At 35.7% G+C, this 21,694-nt stretch overlaps 1 protein-coding gene across 11 annotated transcripts; it reads right to left on the minus strand.

The window, feature by feature from the left end:
- Positions 1-1,191: 1,191 nt before the first annotated feature.
- LOC138332005 (putative RNA-binding protein EEED8.10) lies at positions 1,192-20,014 on the minus strand. Of its 11 annotated transcripts, none has more exons than XM_069279938.1 (21): positions 19,945-20,014; positions 18,593-18,728; positions 17,821-17,915; positions 16,665-16,748; positions 16,180-16,312; positions 15,373-15,601; positions 14,752-14,865; positions 13,608-13,705; positions 13,172-13,212; positions 12,741-12,816; positions 11,750-11,806; positions 11,419-11,529; positions 10,826-10,874; positions 10,543-10,586; positions 8,436-8,515; positions 8,113-8,218; positions 7,283-7,370; positions 6,582-6,725; positions 5,696-5,809; positions 1,770-2,000; positions 1,192-1,428 (listed from the first exon to the last, which is right to left on the minus strand). In XM_069279938.1, the coding sequence occupies exons 2-20, from the start codon at positions 18,719-18,721 to the stop codon at positions 1,798-1,800; spliced, it is 1,995 nt and encodes a 664-aa protein (XP_069136039.1). In that variant the 5' UTR covers positions 18,722-18,728; positions 19,945-20,014; the 3' UTR covers positions 1,192-1,428; positions 1,770-1,797. The 11 variants fall into 11 exon arrangements, with proteins under 11 accessions (XP_069136039.1, XP_069136048.1, XP_069136022.1 ...); XM_069279947.1 differs by having other exon boundaries at positions 18,593-18,698; positions 19,904-20,013; XM_069279921.1 differs by having other exon boundaries at positions 19,904-20,006.
- Positions 20,015-21,694: the final 1,680 nt, after the last annotated feature.

The following is a 21,694-nucleotide window of genomic DNA, read 5'->3' on the forward strand; positions in this document are numbered from 1 at the left end:
GCAAGCATGAACATAAGCAATTTCAAAACCGGAAGTGGATTTTCTTTTATATGAATCAAAATATTATTCAAAATTTGCCCATGTAATTTGAAAATAACTAAAAGTTTAATGCATATTAAATTTTCCCTTCTTTTTTGTACTTATATAATTATTGTTGAGGAATTTAATATTGATACACCGTATTATCATACAGGGGAACATCTGCTGATCTCTGGTATATGTTTCTGGTATTATGTATATCTGTGAATGCACATGAATATATAATTTAATATTCAAAACTAAGTAGATTTACGTATAGTAGTAAAAATATTAAATATTTGAAGATTTGTATATCACTCGATGGAGTAGAAATTGATATCATTTTATTTCAATAAGTACCAATATTAAGAATAGCAACAATGACCGTTTATATTCTTTTATAAATGAACGACACCTGATATTACTACCAAATTTAGTCTGAAACATCCGTGGAAAAACGGACCATTAGGAGTAATTTTACAACTAGAAGGATTTTATTTACGTTTGGTTTGTAATATTCTTCTCGAAACAGAATTAAAATCTTGGCCCAGAAGACGAGTGTATCGTTAGGGAACAAGAGGACAATTTTTTATTATCTTACATCCATTTTCTATTCATCATCAAAACAGTCTGAATTCCTCCTCCATGTCCATAGCTAGTATTTATTTGTGTCAACGATAAGGCCTTCTTGTGCATATAATCAGGCCATTGCCCTTTCATCTTGCCTGAATGTGTTTTAGTGGAAGCCCTACAGGTTCACTGGCTTTGTTTTATATAGAGAGAGAGGATATGATTGCATGTGACACAGTGACAGTCGCTTGATACAGATATATAATTATATACTAATTTTCGTTAAGGGGAATAAGACGGGTCGTTTCAGAAAGTAGCTAAGGCAGGCAATGTTTATTCTAATATTGTTTTGGTTATCAATGACGAGACATTTTACACTTAATTTATACATATAGTAATGATGGCTTTGCCTTACATGTACCCTATCGTATATCTTAGATGAGCGATATCGACACACACACACTCTTCTAACCTACATGTAATTAGCAGTCGCTTGATAAACAAATCAAGATCGTCAACTTCAAAGCGAACTATTAATTTATGCGATTATCAACATTCTTATGAAGTGATCCAATATAAAGAACTAAAAAATGTACACATTCGTGTCATTCTGGACATAGTTTAATGTTTATTTATAGCAAGTTCTGATATCAAAACATTAAATGAAACCATTATCGATTGCCTTTAAACAAAAGATTCACAAAGATGTTTCTTCTCCCAAACATCTCTCAGGTGTGCAGAGAGAATCTATTCGTGTTGAACATCTTTCCCAGATTATCTTAAACCTCTCGTTCTGTTCAGACGTCTCCAGAAGCACGGTCTTCCACCCACCAACGATCCCTGTGTTATAGAATAATAACAATTCACCACATATACATTCAATTTGGTACATGTAATCCAGTACCGATAATCACCAATGGCCAGTTACATTTGGAGGGATAACAATGCCAAAATTCAAACCATTTCGTCTTTCATTGTGTCTCACAATCTAGCTATCAATCAGTCCTCAATTCATACATGTAGTTAACGTATACATCGGTTATTCCTGTTCAAAGCATACTCCTATGCTTGTACAATATTAAATCCTTGTTCCTACAGAAGTTAAATCCTCTTCCTTCATAAATAGGGTAGGAATGATGAACCTTCTTTATTTAGAGGTGGTAGGGAATTTGAAAAATTACCTTTTTCCTTTAGTAGTGACAATGAAATTCAAGACATAGACCATCTCTCCTCTTCGAGCGGATCGTCTCCGATCAGGTAGTCATCACACTCTAATCCTTCCAATTCATAATCATCCCATTCTGTGTCCGACGTGATTTCAGCACCAGCAGCCATGACAGACTGGTAATGTTTGATCTCTGATGACACGGCCTCCCCCTCCCATTCCTCCTCCTCCTCACTGCTACCGTCAGCTGTAACAGTAAATAAAATTTGAAAAATATCTCGTGCGATTAGAGAAAGATTTACACATAATTCTTGATGTTTGCGTCTATGTATCTATTCTTATTTTGTATACGCATTTCTTCACTGTTTCTATCATAGCTGTTCACATGTGATTATGTCCGATATTTTTTTTAATAAATCGTCATGTTATTGAAAAATTCCTATTGCTGTCTAATGGTACTGATGGCTGAAATAGAGGTTGTAAATGCACAATGGTTTTGAGGTCATATCAACTTGGAATTGGCTTAGAAAAATAAGAAGAAAAGCCGAACTGAAAAAAATAAACATCACTGTAAGCACACCAGTCACTGTGAACAGGGAGCCAATCAAGAAAGTAGATTGAGTTTGCTACTTGGGAAGTGCTGACAAGGAGGAAATGAAGGGGATGCTGCAGCCAGGATTGGTTATGCAAAATCTGCTTTCGCTATGGTGAAGAGTGTTTGGGCGTCAAGTGAGATCTGCACAAAAACCCAGATTCTTATATTTTACTCTCATTTTATATATGGAAGCAACACTCAAAGAAAATCTAATGAGATCCAACAAAACCTGTTTGAGGTGACTTTACATCATCTGATGGCCAGAGAAGATCAGAAATGAAGATTTGTGGGAGCATGTGAGACAGGAACAAGTTGCAAACCAGATTAAGCGTAGGAATGGGACTAGATTGGACATACCATGAGAAAACCGACGTTTAGCACTAAACAGCAAGTCCTGACCTAAAATTCCACAATGAACGAGATGGAGAGGTCGGCCCGGAAAGGGTTGGAGACGACACACAGACACGAAGATGAGAAGGGAACAGTTAAAATGGTATGGAGTAGCACAATTCAGAAAAAAGTGTGATGAAGGCGTCTTTAAGATGGTCTATTGATGGGGTTAAGTAAGTATGCTCAATATGGTCCTTACATGATCGTTACATGATTTTCCTGTCTGCCTTTAGGTAAGGAAGTGAGAGGTTGTACATGTTCAGTGTGATTCTTACCTGACCGTAGCATGATTTCCCTGTCTGCCTTTAGGTGAGGAAGTGAGAGGTTGTACATGTTCAGTGTGATTCTTACCTGGTCGTAGCATGATTTCCCTATCTGCCTTTAGGTGAGGAAGTGAGAGGTTGTACACGTTCAGTGTGATTTTTTACCTGGCCGTAGCATGATTTCCCTGTCTGCCTTTAGGTGAGGAAGTGAGAGGTTGAACATGTTCAGTGTGATTCTTACCTGGTCGTAGCATGATTTCCCTGTCGGCCTTTAAGTGAGGAAGTGAGAGGTTGTACATGTTCAGTGTGATTCTTACCTGGCCGTAGCATGATTTCCCTGTCTGCCTTTAGGTGAGGAAGTGAGAGGTTGTACATGTTCAGTGTGATTCTTACCTGGTCGTAGCATGATTTCCCTGTCTGCCTTTAGGTGAGGAAGTGAGAGGTTGTACATGTTCAGTGTGATTCTTACCTGGTCGTAGCATGATTTCCCTGTCTGCCTTTAGGTGAGGAAGTGAGAGGTTGTACATGTTCAGTGTGCTTCTTACCTGGCCGAAGCATGATTTCCCTGTCTGCCTTTAGGTTAGGAAGTGAGAGGTTGTACATGTTCAGCGTGATTCTTACCTAGCCGTAGCATGATTTCCCTGGCTGCCTTTAGGTGAGGAAGTGAGAGGTTGTACATGTTCAGTGTGATTCTTACCTGGCCATAGCATGATTTCCCTGTCTGCCTTTAGGTGAGGAAGTGAGAGGTTGTACATGTTCAGCGTGATTCTTACCTGGTCGTAGCATGATTTCCCTGTCTGCCTTTAGGTAAGGAAGTGAGAGGTTGTACATGTTCAGTGTGATTCTTACCTGACCGTAGCATGATTTCCCTGTCTGCCTTTAGGTGAGGAAGTGAGAGGTTGTACACGTTCAGTGTGATTTTTACCTTGCCGTAGCATGATTTCCCTGTCTGCCTTTACAATGTAGGTGAGGAAGTGAGAGGTTGTACATGTTCAGTGTGATTCTTACCTGGCCGTAGCATGATTTCCCTGTCTGCCTTTAGGTGAGGAAGTGAGAGGTTGTACATGTTCAGTGTGATTCTTACCTGGCCGTAGCATGATATCCCTGTCTGCCTTTAGGTGAGGAAGTGAGAGGTTGTACATGTTCAGTGAGATTCTTACCTGGCCGTAGCATGATTTCCCTGTCTGCCTTTAGGTGAGGAAGTGAGAGGTTGTACATGTTCAGTGTGATTCTTACCTGGCCGTAGCATGATTTCCCTGTCTGCCTTTAGGTGAGGAATTGAGAGGTTGTACATGTTCAGTGTGATTCTTACCTGGCCGTAGCATGATATCCCTGTCTGCCTTTAGGTGAGGAATTGAGAGGTTGTACATGTTCAGTGTGATTCTTACCTGGCCGAAGCATGATTTCCCTGTCTGCCTTTAGGTTAGGAAGTGAGAGGTTGTACATGTTCAGCGTGATTCTTACCTAGCCGTAGGATGGTTTCCCTGTCTGCCTTTAGGTGAGGAAGTGAGAGGTTGTACATGTTCAGTGTGATTCTTACCTGACCGTAGCATGATTTCCCTGTCTGCCTTTAGGTGAGGAAGTGAGAGGTTGTACATGTTCAGCGTGATTCTTACCTGGTCGTAGCATGATTTCCCTGTCTGCCTTTAGGTAAGGAAGTGAGAGGTTGTACATGTTGAGTGTGATTCTTACCTGACCGTAGCATGATTTCCCTGTCTGCCTTTAGGTGAGGAAGTGAGAGGTTGTACACGTTCAGTGTGATTTTTACCTTGCCGTAGCATGATTTCCCTGTCTGCCTTTACAATGTAGGTGAGGAAGTGAGAGGTTGTACATGTTCAGTGTGATTCTTACCTGGCCGTAGCATGATTTCCCTGTCTGCCTTTAGGTGAGGAAGTGAGAGGTTGTACATGTTCAGTGTGGTCCTTACCTGGTCGTAGCATGATTTCCCTGTCTGCCTTTAGGTGAGGAATTGAGAGGTTGTACATGTTCAGTGTGATTCTTACCTGGCCGAAGCATGATTTCCCTGTCTGCCTTTAGGTTAGGAAGTGAGAGGTTGTACATGTTCAGCGTGATTCTTACCTAGCCGTAGGATGATTTCCCTGTCTGCCTTTAGGTGAGGAAGTGAGAGGTTGTACATGTTCAGTGTGATTTTTACCTTGCCGTAGCATGATTTCCCTGTCTGCCTTTACAATGTAGGTGAGGAAGTGAGAGGTTGTACATGTTCAGTGTGATTCTTACCTGGCCGTAGCATGATTTCCCTGTCTGCCTTTAGGTGAGGAAGTGAGAGGTTGTACATGTTCAGTGTGGTCCTTACCTGGTTGTAGCATGATTTCCCTGTCTGCCTTTAGGTGAGGAAGTGAGAGGTTGTACATGTTCAGTGTGGTCCTTACCTGGTCGTAGCATGATTTCCCTGTCTGCCTTTAGGTGAGGAAGTGAGAGGTTGTACATGTTCAGTGTGATTCTTACCTGGCCGTAGCATGATTTCCCTGTCTGCCTTTAGGTGAGGAAGTGAGAGGTTGTACATGTTCAGTGTGGTCCTTACCTGGTCGTAGCATGATTTCCCTGTCTGCCTTTAGGTGAGGAAGTGAGAGGTTGTACATGTTCAGTGTGATTCTTACCTGGCCGTAGCATGATTTCCCTGTCTGCCTTTAGGTGAGGAAGTGAAAGGTTTTACATGTTCAGTGTGATTCTTACCTGGCCGTAGCATGATTTCCCTGTCTGCCTTTAGGTGAGGAAGTGAGAGGTTGTACATGTTCAGTGTGATGCTACTTCCAGTTGTATCAAGGTGTTCATTCTCCACAGACGTACCTACGATATGTAATCAGAGCATTCTGTCAGCGATAAAAATTACATTAACAGAGAATGACAAAAGGTGTTCTTAGAATGAAGAGAGAAGTATAAATTTAAAATGCACTTTGACTTCACAGCTTAAAAGAAAATGGATTTGATTAAGAGAATAAATATATATAGTGATGCTTCTTATGTAGGTCAAACACCATCATGAAGGTAAATTGGTAATATTGAGAAAGCAACTTAAATTGAAACAATCATTTTTCTACCTAAAACAACAAAGTCCTCATCAAATCCCAAATTTAACAAGTCCCTTCTTCAAAGGGAGTCATATGGAGACTTATTATAATCCTAATTTGGGACTTAATTAAGAAAATTATTTGTGTTAGATCTTCTTTTACATAATTTAAAAAAAGACAGAAAATATTCTATACACAATAATTTTGTTAAAACTAGTTTTACAGAAATTAGAGAGTTGTAACAAAACTTTTGGATGGCAGTGTATACAAATATCAGCGAATTGCTTAAGAAATAGAATCTTCCAAAATATTGAAAGCTTATATCCATTTGTCAGAACTGGCTATAATTCCAACTGATTTCAAATACAAAAGTGCCAAACATGCAAAGGAGAATGTCTATATTTTGGAAAAACCAAGAGAACATGAAGAATGAATGCGTCATGCTCAGGACATCTATTGGGTATAAAATTAATAATTTTAATATTTGATACAATTTTGTTTAATTTTAGATCTGTCTAAAACAGAAGAGATTGGTACATCTGTACACATACCCCCGAGGACCAGGGTGAGAGGTTTGGAATCTTCCCAAGTATGTGTAGCAATAAACCTCTCCACACTGAGATTACTGATGTCAAAGTTTCCACTTAGGTCAGCAAGTTCAAGGTCATTACAAAGCTCAGCAAAGGTCAACATCGCTGAAAAGGCAGTGAGTAATCAATGGTTAGCAATGCTAACTTAACATGATTGAATGAATGTAGAATTGAATATTGAACATGATTATATACTCTTACTGTAAACGATAAGGCAGGTAAAGTGCATGGTGATCAAGTATCATTCAACAGGAATTCACATCTGTATTATTTACTTACATTTCGACTAAACAGAATATTTATTTTCTGATTTTTTACAGATTTACCATTTATTTGTACATTAAAGAAGTTTTTCCACTATTTTCCCCGTTGTTCATTTAACTTTATTTGGCCGAACTCCAGACATCTACAAACCACATGAATCAGTTTCATTTAAGATATTTTATTAGATTATGCCCATATCAAATAATTTAAATGATGATCTCTTGTGAAATTCAATGTGTCAAAGTACTTTTCAGTAACAAATGAGGATTTTTACTTTACTTGAAATGCATGTATGCTAATGTAAAATTCCTAATAAACACAAAATATCATCAGGTCACTTTAGATAAAGTTCAATTTAGTACTGAACTGTTGACGAGGTTAGCACTTTGTGGAGTTACCTTGATCTGTTATCCCAGAGCAGACACGGGCCACCAGTGTCCGTAACTTCCCAGACATAGCTAGAGCCTCCACACAGCTATCACTCACCTAAAGCACGAAGCGACAGGCTTTAATGCAACCAATAGTAATAAGATATAATCATTATTTAAGCTCAAGTTACTTACAATAAGCTGTAAGCATAAATTACCTGCTTAAAATCATATTGATCTTTGTTTGAAATATGAAGATGTGACACATTGATTGTGACAAATTGGGCTTTGATAAGACTCCAATGATATAATTGTGTAATATGTTCAGAGTGTAGAAACTTTAATGGCTCTCATTATTGTTATGGAGCCATCATTATAAAACACTGAAGGTCCTATAAAACATCAGCGTAACTGGTTTTTCTTGGAATTAGCCACAAATATTTCTCCAAGCTCCAAAAAAAAAAAAAAAGCAAAAAAAGTATTCAGAGTTATAGAAGACACTGACATACTGTATATTAAAATAGCTGCATTGACATTGACAGTTATCTTGATTATTAATTTGAACAAACTAATTGCTATTAAAAATGCTTTATTGATCAGCAATTATAAGGTACTAGTTCATTTTGTCTTTTTCTGTTACCGTATCTGAAAGAAGTAATTTGACAAGACTGAAAATCCTGGGACCCTGAACCTGAATTAGGTCATGACCATTCCTTTTAATGAGTATGGCATTCATTCATCTGTGTTTGTTACTTCGTTAATTTATGACCCTTTGCCTGGCGGGAAGAGTCATTTGAGAATTGTGATACATTTGACACCTATACATAGAGTAGAGTATTGGAAAAGAAATTAAGACTTACATGTGAGAGGTAGCTGATGTTGAGATTTAACAGATCAGAACATCGTGTTAAGGCCTGTATACCACGATCAGTAACATGTTGGTAACAGGCAGACACATCTACACAACTGAAATATGGATATAATTCATCAGACATGCTATTAATTAAAACTTTTATTCTATTTTTTATTAACAGATTTCCCTTATGTTAATCCCTTATGTTGGTCCCATTATGAATTGAACATGCATACTCAATACTTCTGCAAAATATACTATAATTTTAGTTGATGCTCCTTCCTAATTAAATGGTGAGAAAGTCTATTATGAAGAATTACATAGACTTACGTGAGGTTAGGACAGCCTACAGCACATTGTGTTAAAACTTCATCATCAACTGCAGAGTTCTGGGCAAAGCTCACTTCCTCCTACAGGGTAAAAACACAGATCAGGCCTCAGGATCATGAAACAAACTTTTTAAGTCCAAAAGTGTCTTAATTTCAGACGTAGCTACCGTATTTCACCGCAAATAAGACCCCCCTCCCAGAGAAGAAATAAAGGTCAAAAGTGGTGGGGGGTCTTATTTGCGGACAACCCGCCTGATAACATCAATCTATGAGGTCGCCATCTTGGATTTTTTAATGTCCTGTCATCGTTGTAAGTCGTATGACAGATGGGTAATAGCAAGATATTCAAGTATTTATAATAATAATGAAGACGCATGAGTAAAATTAAATCAAATGTTATGACAAATTAAAATATAATTTGTTAAACAATATTAGGGCAGTTGTAACGTAAGTCTGAAAGGAAACGCACATTTTTGCAAGAGTCACGCGGACATTCACCAATGAATCAAAACGAAGAAACAGCATCATAAGCAATGTCATTTTAATCTAGAAGTTTAAATAATCGTATTGTTATTTTGAAATATTCAAATTAGGTTATTGTTTATGATCACAACTACATCTCCGTCTTAGTAAACACGTGAATCAATTGCCATAAGTAGATGTTTTAGGTAATGATTGTATTGAGTTAGAATCCACGAGTGCAGAAACAATCTGCATCAATGACGAATATCTTTGCTGATTCATGTAAAAAATGACAAGCCGTACGAACACTAAAACGTGTTGAAGTGTTCATGGAAACATATATCGACGTATTTTGTTGAAAATAGCCTCCAATTAAATATAAGCACTGTTCACATTTCGTAGTTATTGATAATTAAATCACCCGTGAATTAACTTGAAGTTAATGACAAAAATAACAAGCACACAAACAGTACTAGTTCTTTACTACGTGATTTTTCTATGCCGATAAAATAAACAAAAAAAAGTTCCGATACAAAGTCATTTTGGTGATATTTTTAATTACTCCATTGCTGAAATTCATCATCCAGTAAACTGAAAAATAGGTGGGGGTTTTTATTTGCAGACATCCCCCCTAAGTCTGAAAATGTGTCAAAATAGGTGGGGGGTCTTATTTGAGGGAGGGGTTTTATTTGCTGTGAAATACGGTAATCAAAGATGACATAACAAAAAGTTACATAATTTCTGATTTGCTAAATCTAAACTTAAGTCTAAGATTGTTTCATGAGCCTGGAGCCAAAATTTTGATCATTTCATAGCCTAATAGTTCTTTAATTTAGATCTGGTTTGTTTATTTTATTTGCTTTAAATTATTTAATTGCCTAAAGTCCTATTTACAGCCTTGGTATTTAAGGATTGTCAGCAGAAATCTTTTCATTTTTAAAATGGTTATTACTAGCTACTTTTATCATATAAAAAGGTTACCATAAACAGAGCAGTACCTCAACATTCATTCGTCAGTCCCTCAGAATGAACAGACTTTTTCCCTGAATTTTTTTAAAATCTCCTCTGTCAATTTAATTTGCGCACCCCTAACTTCAAATTTTATTTTTGCACAGAAAAAATGTGCAAATTACAAAAGTTTTTACACTAGTTTGTTTATTTTATTTGCTTTAAATTGTTTAATTGCTTAAAGTCCTATTTACAGCCTGGTTATTTAAAGATGGTCAGCAGAAATCTTTATATTTTCAAACGGTTACTACTGGTTGACCTTGACCTTTACCTGATGTATATAATTAAAAATAAACATGTAGCTTACTGTATAGTTGGTAAATTTTGCGCATGAATGGCGCCTTCAATTGCTAGAAAGATAATTTGCGAAAATAAACCTCACAAATACATTCCAAACAGTAAATTTTGAAATTGTACACATTCAAAATTTAACAAGTATACAGTATTGCAGCTGTTAAACACTGGATTAATATTAGAAAAGCTGTTTCTTTGATTTATAGGTCAATTAAAGGTTAAAACTAACAGTCACTCAGTGCATCACCTGGCTGTCTTCATGATAAAGTATACCATATTGATACAGTTTACTGTATCTTGAAGACAGCTAGGTTCTGTACTGGTCTCATAAACACTGTACTCACCAGACAAACCAACTGTTCAATCTTCTTCAAACCTAATGGTGTAACTGAAAGAAAATTCAAACAAAACAACGAAAAAATATAACATTCAGATGCTAAATAAAAGTGATTGTACACAACATGTACATCAACTGGTAATCAAAGTACAAACCAAATGTAAATATTGGTTTCTTGGAAATATCAAAATTCTAAAATCCATGCTAAAATATGGGTTCTTTTTTCATGTGTGAAACCTTATCATCCTCACATCATGATCAGCAAGATGTTTACTTTATATAATGCTTACTTTGTGAGTAACTGCCTTCCAAATTAAAGACTTTTAACCTTTTAAGATTCTGAAAGAAAAGAAGAAACACACTAAATATATCTTAGACAAACACTTCTGCCTCGATCTATACAAAAATCAAAAGATAAGAAGGCAATTTTGCAAGACTGGATCATGCAAACAGTGATGGGTAACAATACTTCAATGTCTTCTATTTCATTGTTTGGACAAATCACACAAGAACACAACAATACAAACTAGAATCGATTGCTAAATAACTGATCATGACCCAACAGGGTATTAGACTCAACCACAGGCAAGTTGTGATAAAATTAATATACATTGCGCAAATTGAAATATTTGAACAACCTTTATGCTTCCAGGCAACACCCTTTAATATTAGAAATGAGGGGATGATGTTCATAAATTACAAATTACAATCTTTTCATGCTACGATCATGAAAGATGATGACAGAATACCTCGACCTAGCTCTAACATAATTAAGTCCTTGATCTGCATGTGATCCACTGTCACTGCATGACTTATGATCAGTTAGTCTTAAAATTTCCTTAATTCCTTAACAACATTGCTCTATAATGCCATATATGTTTACCTGTGTAATGTTGACGAGGCTCTGATCAGTCAGAGATTTACAGTGACTGATATATAACTCTGTTAGGTGTTTACATCGCAGACAAATCTTCCTTATTCCCAAATCTGTAAGCTGTTTAAAAATACATAGTTATGACCAATTCAAGATTAAGATTGATTCAATTATTCAATTATTCATAAGAGTCAATTATTCATAAGAGACATAATCTTCAGCTTGGCAAGTTGAGAATTATGCCTAGTAAGCCAGATCCATTTCTAGAACCCTGTTACAATTAGAAAACAATAGTGAACAGTTTTACATGACCAAAATAGAATTATTGTTTAGTACTAACCTTTGTACAGTGAGTAAGGTTGAGGAACTTCAGTGTTGTTGGCACAGAATGGAAACACTACAAAGTAAATTTCCAGAAATCAACATACAAATTATAAGAACACATAGATTCAGAGTTGATCATCATCTGCATATATACATGTGTCAATATCAAAGAAATCTTACAAAAAATTGATGCTTGAACTAAAGATGCTCCACGGCTGACATAGCATAAACCTCATATTCATCATTTGAACAATTATAATTAACACAAAAAATAATATAAGATAATTTATTTTGCTTTTGGTGCATGTGCAATCAGTATGTCATTCCATAAAGGACATACTGACACAGAATTTTTTCGGGATGCAATTAATTATTTTTAATATTTTTATCTTGAAGTAAAATGAAAAGCTCAAACTGAGAAGCTCAAACTTTTCAATGGTAGTAATGGTGTAAAGTAAGTAATTTTTGTAACTGAAGAAAAATTCTAATTTGTCCCTTCCTGTTTTTGATGGATAAAAAACACCATTTGTCAGCGGTGGAGCATCTATAATCATTATCTGCTTGTTATTCATCTGATATGATAAAATCTTATTCATAATTGGTATTGGTAAATGTATACATATATGTTCAGTATTATGAGCACAATATGACTTGGACATGACACATGAGGTGAGTGTTGCTATGTATGCTATACTGCTAAATGTTTATCCTAAATAATGACATCCATCTGAAAAGTCCTCTTCCTTGTTAAGTTGAGATTTAGGTAGAATAGGTAGGTAGAAGCATACTGGCTTAAGGTCTTTAGTTTAGTTTTTAAAATTGATCCTAGTCATGCAGGCTTTATAAAATGGTACTGTTGTGTTTCAGTATTTCTTAAATCATCTTGATCTGATATGGAATTCTTTTAATACAGTTTATAATATGCCAATTTTTACTTACAATTAGCCTTGTACATACTTCTATACATAGTTAACATTTATGATAATCAGCTGAACTTGTATACTTACATCTCCTATTATCCTGGCATTACTTTCTAAATCTACACGTTCAAGAGATGCACAGCCTTGGAAAAGCCATGTCAACCTGCATATCAAAGTACTGAAGGTTAAGTATGTTATACTTTCCTCGTACATTTAAATCATCTTATGATATGGATATTTAAGTATACTTAGAGTTGTTCATCATTAATTTGAATTTGGTTAACTCAAAGACATAGACGTCATTAATTTGAGGTTGTTTGGAAGCAAGAGGAGTCAAAATTAAATAACTTGCTCATCTCCCAGAATAAAATTACTATATCTAGCCAACACAAGGCAGTATGATGTGACCAATCAGACCAAGCTATTGTCTATAGATATTAATTGAGAGTAAATGTTTCTCAGTCACAGTGAGCTGACCCAAAATCAATCAGATGTAATGTTTAATGAATTTTACTTACCCTTTGTCACCTACATAGAAACTGCTTTGCTGGACAAAGTCCTGTCAAACAATGCATATAAAACATTTTGTAAATTTCACATTTACAATAGAAAAGGGCAAAAAACCCTAAACAGTATAAAAGCATCAAAAGAAAACAACACAGCATTAAATTTATTTAGACACGAACTAGACAATAAAAGTTGATATCAAGGTGACGTCTATGCTAAGTGATAATTGGAGAAAATGGGAAAAATGAAAAAGAAATGTTTTTCTTTATCAATGCAGATTATCAATATACAGCTATATTATTTGTTATTATGTATACATCCTCGAGTTCTCAAGGCTCATGGAATTTCTGTCAAGGTAAATCAAACCAGTGTTCCATAGTAATGAGCCAAAACTTGCAAAAGGAAATATTTGAACAAAACAAGGGCTGCAATAATTGCAGTAAATACCTTGAGTTTAGGACAGGCCTGAGCTATGGTTCTCAATGAGACATCAGTGACATTTACTCCCGACACATTAATCACAGTCAAGTTAGGACAATTAGCACCTGTGTTACAAAGATAATATTCAAGTTAGGACAATTAGCACCTGTATAATAAAGATAATCAGGTTAGGAAAAATGACACATATACAACATAGATAACCAGGTTAGGACAATTAGCACCTACATGTATATTACAAAGGCAATCAAGTTAGGACAGTTGGCACCTGTAATATTACAAAGATAATAACCAGGTTAGGACAATTAACACATGAATAACAAAGATAACCTGGTTAGGAAAAATGACACCTGTGTAACAAAGATAATCAGTTACAACAATTGACACCTGTACAACAAAGATAACCAGGTTAGGAAAAATGACACCTGTGTAACAAAGATAATCAGTTACAACAATTGACACCTGTACAACAAAGATAACCAGGTTAGGAAAAATGACACCTGTGTAACAAAGATAATCAGTTACAACAATTGACACCTGTATAACAAAGATAACCAGGTTAGGAACAATGACACCTGTGTAACAAAGATAACTAGGTTAAGACATTGGACACCTGACACAAAGACAACCATTAGGACATTGAAATGTTTCAATATTTCAGTATTAATTTCTATTCCCAATCATTCATGCACTTAAGTTCTTAAATATGCATAAATGTAATACGAGCACTCTTTCAAAATTGTTCTGTAAGTTTTATATTGATCAATAATGCAATGACTGCACATATTTTCCTGTGATACTTTCGACATTGCACACTGTGCAGACTCCATTAATACACATATTGTTACATTGTGAATCACTAAACTGTAATTGATTTTGTACTTTGGGGCCGCAATGGCCGATTGTTAAGGTGTCTCAACATATTAGCACAGGTCACCCGCCTGTGGGTCACAAGTTCAAATCCCAAGTGGAGCAGTTGCCAGGTACTGATTGCTGGTTGATGGTTTTTCTCCAGGTACTCCGGCTTTCCTCCACCAACAAACTTGGCACTTCCTTACATGACCCTGGCTGTTAATAGGATCTTAAACTAATAAAATCTTCAAATCAAAATGTCGTAATAAATACTAGGAATACCAGAATTAAAAACACTAACCAATACTGTCTGCACATAAGTCGGTGAGTAGTTTGGATGAAGCTGAGAGATCCAGCGCCCGCAGATACACACCACACCGAAGTAACAGACTGTTTAGGATGGAATCGGTCAGACCTGTAAACACAGAATAACACCACTCTGTTATGATTGAGGGACACAATTATGTATCTGGACGATGTGTTTCCTTTACACAGTTTAAAATATCAGCGATGTGTCTCCTTGTGGTAACAAGAAAACCTTGTCTACTTTATAGTGCTATCATACTGAAATAACAGGATCCCTTACTAGTATCCATAGTATTTTGAAAATAGGTGAGCCAATCAACTCACTGCTCTATGTTGACCAGGAGCAGAAACCATTGATAAACTCGTACATATCTACATGTATTGTATTCTATACAAGGTAATACATTTCACTCATTTTTTTTTTCATTCTTCTTTCTTATTTTTTTTTTAAAAAACACTTTAAAAATATACCATAATCAAATAACTAATAAGTAATTTTTCATGAGGCAAATTAATTTCCTAAGAAACAAAAATATTGTCATCTTTATTGCAAGAAACAAAAAATAAAAATCAACCTAATATAATGTTTCTTATAATCTTATTTAAGATAACATACCTTTCATAAAACCTTGGAACATGTTATGAAACTGAAGCTTGTATTGTCGACTCCAGGACTTCTTGGCCAGGTGGCGCCATTTTTTACAAACTCTTTCAATGCGAATGCGTTCTTTGATTGACAGAAAGGAGAAGATGAGAATGAGGCTGTCATCATAAAGACGTTCAATCTCGCATGCTCCACACTCATCGAGTTCCAGGGTAGTCATGTCAGGTTCTGGTTTGTGATCCTATGGAGGAGGGCAGATCAAGTATCTAAATGTAGCATTCAATAACTGTTACAGTAATATAAACATTTGAAAAGTTATAGTTGGAAATTTGTTTTGAGACAACTGATTGAAAATTTTTAACAAAAGTTTTGTTTAAACGATTTTCACAATGTCTTTAATATAAAAGTGCTTATTCATATACAGGTGTTAATTTATCTACAGTGCTAAATTTTGTAAAAGTGTATTTACACTATTGAACCATCGAATTATGCTGAATTATATCCCTGCTAATAAATCATAATTTACAGTTTTATGAATTTGCGCTGAAATTTGACCCCCATTAAATAAGTATGTTTACAATAAAACATAAAAGAGACATACAGGGCAAGAGATCATGCTTATTATGCATGCATGGTTTGATGAAAATATTATGGAGAGATATGATGAGACCCTCTCTATTTCAACATGGTAAGGACATAAAAGTACCCCTCTTGTCAAAAATATTTGACTGTAATTACTGATGTCAATGTTTTCATATCATATATAAATACATTCAGCTAATTGAAGTAGAATAAATAATTAATTAATATCTTTGTTACCTGTTGAGAACATCGAAAATCCCCAGCGTCATTTTCAGTGTGATCCTGTGCAGAAGGAGGTGGAAGCTGTCGATTGACACCCTCTGTGTAGGACACTCGCTTGGATTCCTCTGCAGGAGCCACACGCATCTGTCTAAAACAGGAATAAAACCTTAGACCTAAAACCCTGGCAGTTGCCTGTGACATAATTACTAAACTGTATAATCAAACCAAATTGAATATGATTTTAGTAATAGGATAAACTGTTCCTATATAATTATATTGGGGTTTTTCAACATGTAAACCATTGAATGATAAATTATGGAAACATATATTGTGAGATAAAATTATCAGAATATCAAAAAGCTGACATTTCATTTTGGTTAGGGTTAAAAGGTGACTTCAACACTTCATTTAGACACTTACAACAAACTATTAAAGAGATTACGGTATTATTATTAATACTAATTTTAGTTTCTGAAAACTGAGAAAGCAGTGATGCAGACCGTCCATCTATCACAAGTTCCTCATTAGCTGCTTCCAGTGCTCTGGTCATTCCCTCCTTGTCTTTGAATGTTACAAAGGCAATACTGCAAAAATAAATATCATTATACGTGTAGTTAACACCTGATTCAGCTTTTCGTCTTTTTATTATTTTCCTCTCTCCTCTAAAATTATGCATTTATAATCATGATGATCATATGTAAATGCTTGTTCAGAATTTTCAACTAAAAGATGTTTGATTACCAAACACATAACCGACGCTTTGGGAACAATCTTGAGAGATGTCTCTAGTATTTCTATTTTACATTCACATTCTAGAAAAATTCAGTACCCAAAGGACTATTTCTATATCTCTGGCTTATGGACTGCATAGTGTAATTATCCCCCAAGACTATTCCTAGGGGATGCCCTCCCCCTCCTCACTATTACCTAACCATTATAACTCCCTCCTCATGGTACCAATAAAGATGGTGTAAAAGAATTACCTTTGAGACCATATCTATATCCAAGGTCTGCATGTACACCAACCTACTCTCAGTATGATATACCTACTCAGCGATTTTTTTAGTTACATTTGAGGCCAAATAAAGGCCCTTTCCTCTTGAGAAATTTGGCTGTATTTTCCTATTCTTTTGTAAATATTTTCCAAAATAAAGAAAAAACTTTCTAAATATATGTTTCAAGAAAGATGCAATGCAGTGTCCCCCCCCCTCCCCTGACTGGGGTTGAGGGCAATAGATGATTTGTTGGACCCGAAGACAAACTGTTGCCTGAAGCCGAAGGCCGAGTGCAACAGTTTGTGTGAGAGTCAAACAAATCATCTTTTGCCCGAAAACCCAGTCAATAACTGTTTCGTTATACCCATTGACTCAAAACAATGCATTGACGTCACGAATTGTAGGTGTGGCGTACGCGCGTCACTCCAGTCCCACAGCACATTTTAACAGTCAATTTTAACAGTTCTTTGGAATGCTTGAAGGAACGGTTAATTTACTGGAATTTTTGTCAATAGAGTTTATATAGAAACTAATTTATAGGAGAATAACAAGGTAAAATATATACCTACCCTAGGGATCCATTCTACACCTACTTCGGAACAATATATTTATCAACAAAACATCATAAATATATATACATTGTATGTACCTATGTACCTACCCCCGGGACCATTTCTTCAGGTGATCTTTGACAAGGTAACAGTAATCCACAGTTCCAAACTGACTGAAGTGTTTTTCCAATTGATGCTGTTTCACCTAGCATACAATAAAACACATGCTTCAGTACCATACTTTTCCCATGGACTTAACCTTAGAATCTCAGAACTGTTCTATGTCTGTCCTAGTTTCACATTACCCTATCTGGTACTAGGATGGCCTTCAATTTGAATACAACATTATTTTAACATTTACTATCATGATCTCACCACTGCAGTGCAACTAGTACACTATGGGAGTGTTTATACCTATTAAAACAGAAATGAAAGAGATACAAGTATGTAAAAGAGACATGTATTTTTATGTTATATAATACAGAAGTATTAGAAGAGCTACCCAATTTGGTTAAAAATGACTATCTTAATTTTATTTTTCAATTTCAAAATGGTACATTTGCAGTATCATGATTTATCATACTACTATTAAACTTCTATGAAAAATGATATGTGTCACAGTAATGCACAAGTTTACTGGCCCTCTCCAGATGGATATATCAAGAATTATATCCCAGGACAGGGTTATTTCTTTTTGAGTTTTGTTACGATCACCCTTGTAAAGGATGGATAACTCTGTTTCTGTCCAGCTACATAATTCTGGTTACATGTAGGTATACAAAGTATTTTATATTAAACACATTTAAAAAAGGTACTAAATCATTTGTATGATCATTTAAGCAGCACAGTGATGTGAGAAAGAGCAGATCAAAGGACACTCACCCTGTAGCTGATATTCCCCACAAATATTTTTCTTTGGAGGTTGTATTTGTCATCACAAGTTGTCTCCTCTGACATGGTATCAGAGCTTCCTTCTGTACCTATATAGCTATTATAATCAGCCCAAATCATACATCATCTGAAATTTTACCAGGAGTAAGAATCTATGGTGTACCCACACCCCTATTTATAGAAACATTATTTTGTGGCTCCAGCAATTAATCAAAAGGAATTATACATTTATTCCCCTTTGTGTATATTAGCGATAATATGACCTATATATAATGTAGCTGCCAACTCTTAACAATAAATCAATAAGGAACACTAGTATAGCTACAGTTGTAAGTTATTTCACTGACGTATGTCAAAATTTACCAACCAGATTGTATGTTTGTTTTCGACAAAAAATGATATATTAATGTATGTATATGCTTAAAATGATTGGAAACCTACAACAAAGTATTAAAAATTGTGCCCAAAAATTTAAGTGATTTTCCGAGGCAGTGCTCCACTACGACACATGGGCATTATTTCATACCCTGCGGAAATGTTTAATATGTCGGATACGTATATTTGTTCTTTCCCTGGACTACATCTCCTTTTAAAACTGGAGAAAATAGCAGACACACATAATATATTTTCTTTAATGTACTATTTTCCTTTGATGTACATCAACGAAATTGTATAACGGTACACAGTTATTCACTGCGTTGCTTTGAATATCTCTAGTAAAACTGAAGGCAGTTGCCAGTTAATTCAGGAGAAAAAAATCTGATCAATCACAGGCCTGCAAAAAACTTCAATAGAACTGTAGTACCTGTTCTGTTCTGCTGTCTCTAGTGAGATAGTCCAGGGGTGGATATACATAATGTACATGTTTAACGACACTAATGTTGATGGGGGCTACTGTAGAGATCTATATACAATCACAGGAGTTTGACGTTCTGTCAATAATATATAGTATACATGTATAAAAAAAAATACCCCTATATACTATATAGGGGTATTTTTTATACTGTGATACAATATACATTATCATCATTAATGTAGACAGGAGCTGGAGTCGGGCTAATCCCTATTGAGATTCCTCCTCTAGACTCTTTTATATTCGGACGTTTGATAGATGTCTCTCGTCCGACGAGAGACATCTATCAAACGTCCGAATATAAAAGAGTCTAGAGGAGGAATCTCAATAGGGATTAGAGTCGGGCTAATGCCTATCTAGCATGTTACTTTACTCCCGAGTTAAATCATTATAACTGAAGTGTTATATAAGAACATTTTGACATTTGAGATGTGTTCATCCTTAAATACCGACAATCCCTTGCTGACAGTCGTTATTTTGGTTGAATTACTTCAGTTTTCCTCTCGTTGTTTACACATGCAGTCTGCGGTTGGCGCATATTTTGGTCCTTACAAATTTACCTTCCCTTAGTTCTCTACTCTCCACCAGGCTGCGCTCCGCTCACTAGTGAAGCGTACGCAAGGGAGGTAACTAAGGGAAGGGAACCAGTCTATGTACAAGTTGTAGACTGGTTCCCGCCTCAGTTACCTCCCTTGCGTACGCTTCACTGAGGACCGGTAGCGAGTAGCCATCTTGAGTGGGAATTCCAACTCCAGAGTAGTGCGCATCATTTCCGCGCATGATATGTCATCATGGAGACGGCTACTTCCGTTAAGAGAAAATAACGTCATTAACGTCGTTCCTATGAACACTCTAAACTCTGTTAGCACGAAATGATTTCAAAACTTAAGATCTTATTTACTTTTGTTTATATATATCGTTCAAATAAATTATTTATTCTTTACGTTAAGATCCGTCGCTTCGTGCGTAAAGGGGTTTCCCACGCCTAAAAAAAGTGATGCCAGCGAACCGGATATGTAGATTGACCAATCAAAAAAAATCATCATGGTTACCCGCTACCGGTCCCTAGTGAGCGGAGCGCAGCCTGGCGGAGAGTAGAGAACTAAGGGAAGGGAACCAGTCTACATATTTTGGTCCTTACAAATTTACCTCCAATACAAAAGATCTACAATCGTATAGTTACTTCCCCTTGAAATTATATTTGAAGCTACAAAAAATTATCTTCACTTTCATTCTCCACTAAATGTACAAATTCCATTATTAAGTGTCCTCTATCAATATCGGGACTTAAAAACCATGTTTGTATATCATGTTTGTTTCACACGTAAAATATATTGATTGATCTTCGAAAATAATCAAGTGTTGTTCCTCTGACCAATTAAGATTTTTCTCATCATCACATTAAATATGGCTCTCGTGACGAATTTCGACTGTCCTCTTAAGCTATAATGTATTTCGTAAATCAACTGTGACTAAGGAAATGGGTAAATGTTACATTTTTTTCTATCATATCATAGATATTAGCATACGCAATGAGAATAGACAAGTATTGGCACACAAAATGCTTAGATATTTTTTATATAACTCATTTTATCATTGTCACAAACTATGTTGGCAGATACGTTACAAACAAATAAAATCATGTACACAATTAATGTATTATTAAATGTCCACGTTTTTTTCGTGATAATGAACTTTAATATGTATACTAACTTTTACCTTTATGACAAGGACACATCCATTAACAATTAAATGGACAGGTGCGATCTAATCTTGAAAATATACATGTTACGCAACGACATCAACAGATACGTTACTACTATGTACTTGATTACCTAAGATGCCACTTTCCCACAGAGATAAATTCACATCACAGTTTGAAAAGTATATAATACTAAGTGTTACAATGTTTGTGGTTTGGTCGACAAGTCACACGGTGTCATTTAAATGATGAGAGGGGTTAGTGTCGGTCAGTACGTTACCGACAGATACGTTATGGAAAAATACCCATATCGACAGAAATTCTCACGCTTGTCATAAAACATTTGAAATTAGCTTAACCACGTGGCAAGTGTCCGAGAGTTTGTCAATAGTTTACAAGCGGGAAGATTCGTTGTGTTGCCAGTGTTGGGAAACTCGAAATAAGAAAAACCTTTACTTTCCTTTAGTATATACCTGTACATAGTAACATATATATACATTTCTGATAATAATCACGTGATTCCTAACACTAGTTAGCT

This window comes from Argopecten irradians, chromosome 1 (genome assembly GCF_041381155.1).
Source record: "Argopecten irradians isolate NY chromosome 1, Ai_NY, whole genome shotgun sequence".
In the NCBI taxonomy this organism is placed as follows: Eukaryota; Metazoa; Mollusca; class Bivalvia; order Pectinida; family Pectinidae; genus Argopecten; species Argopecten irradians.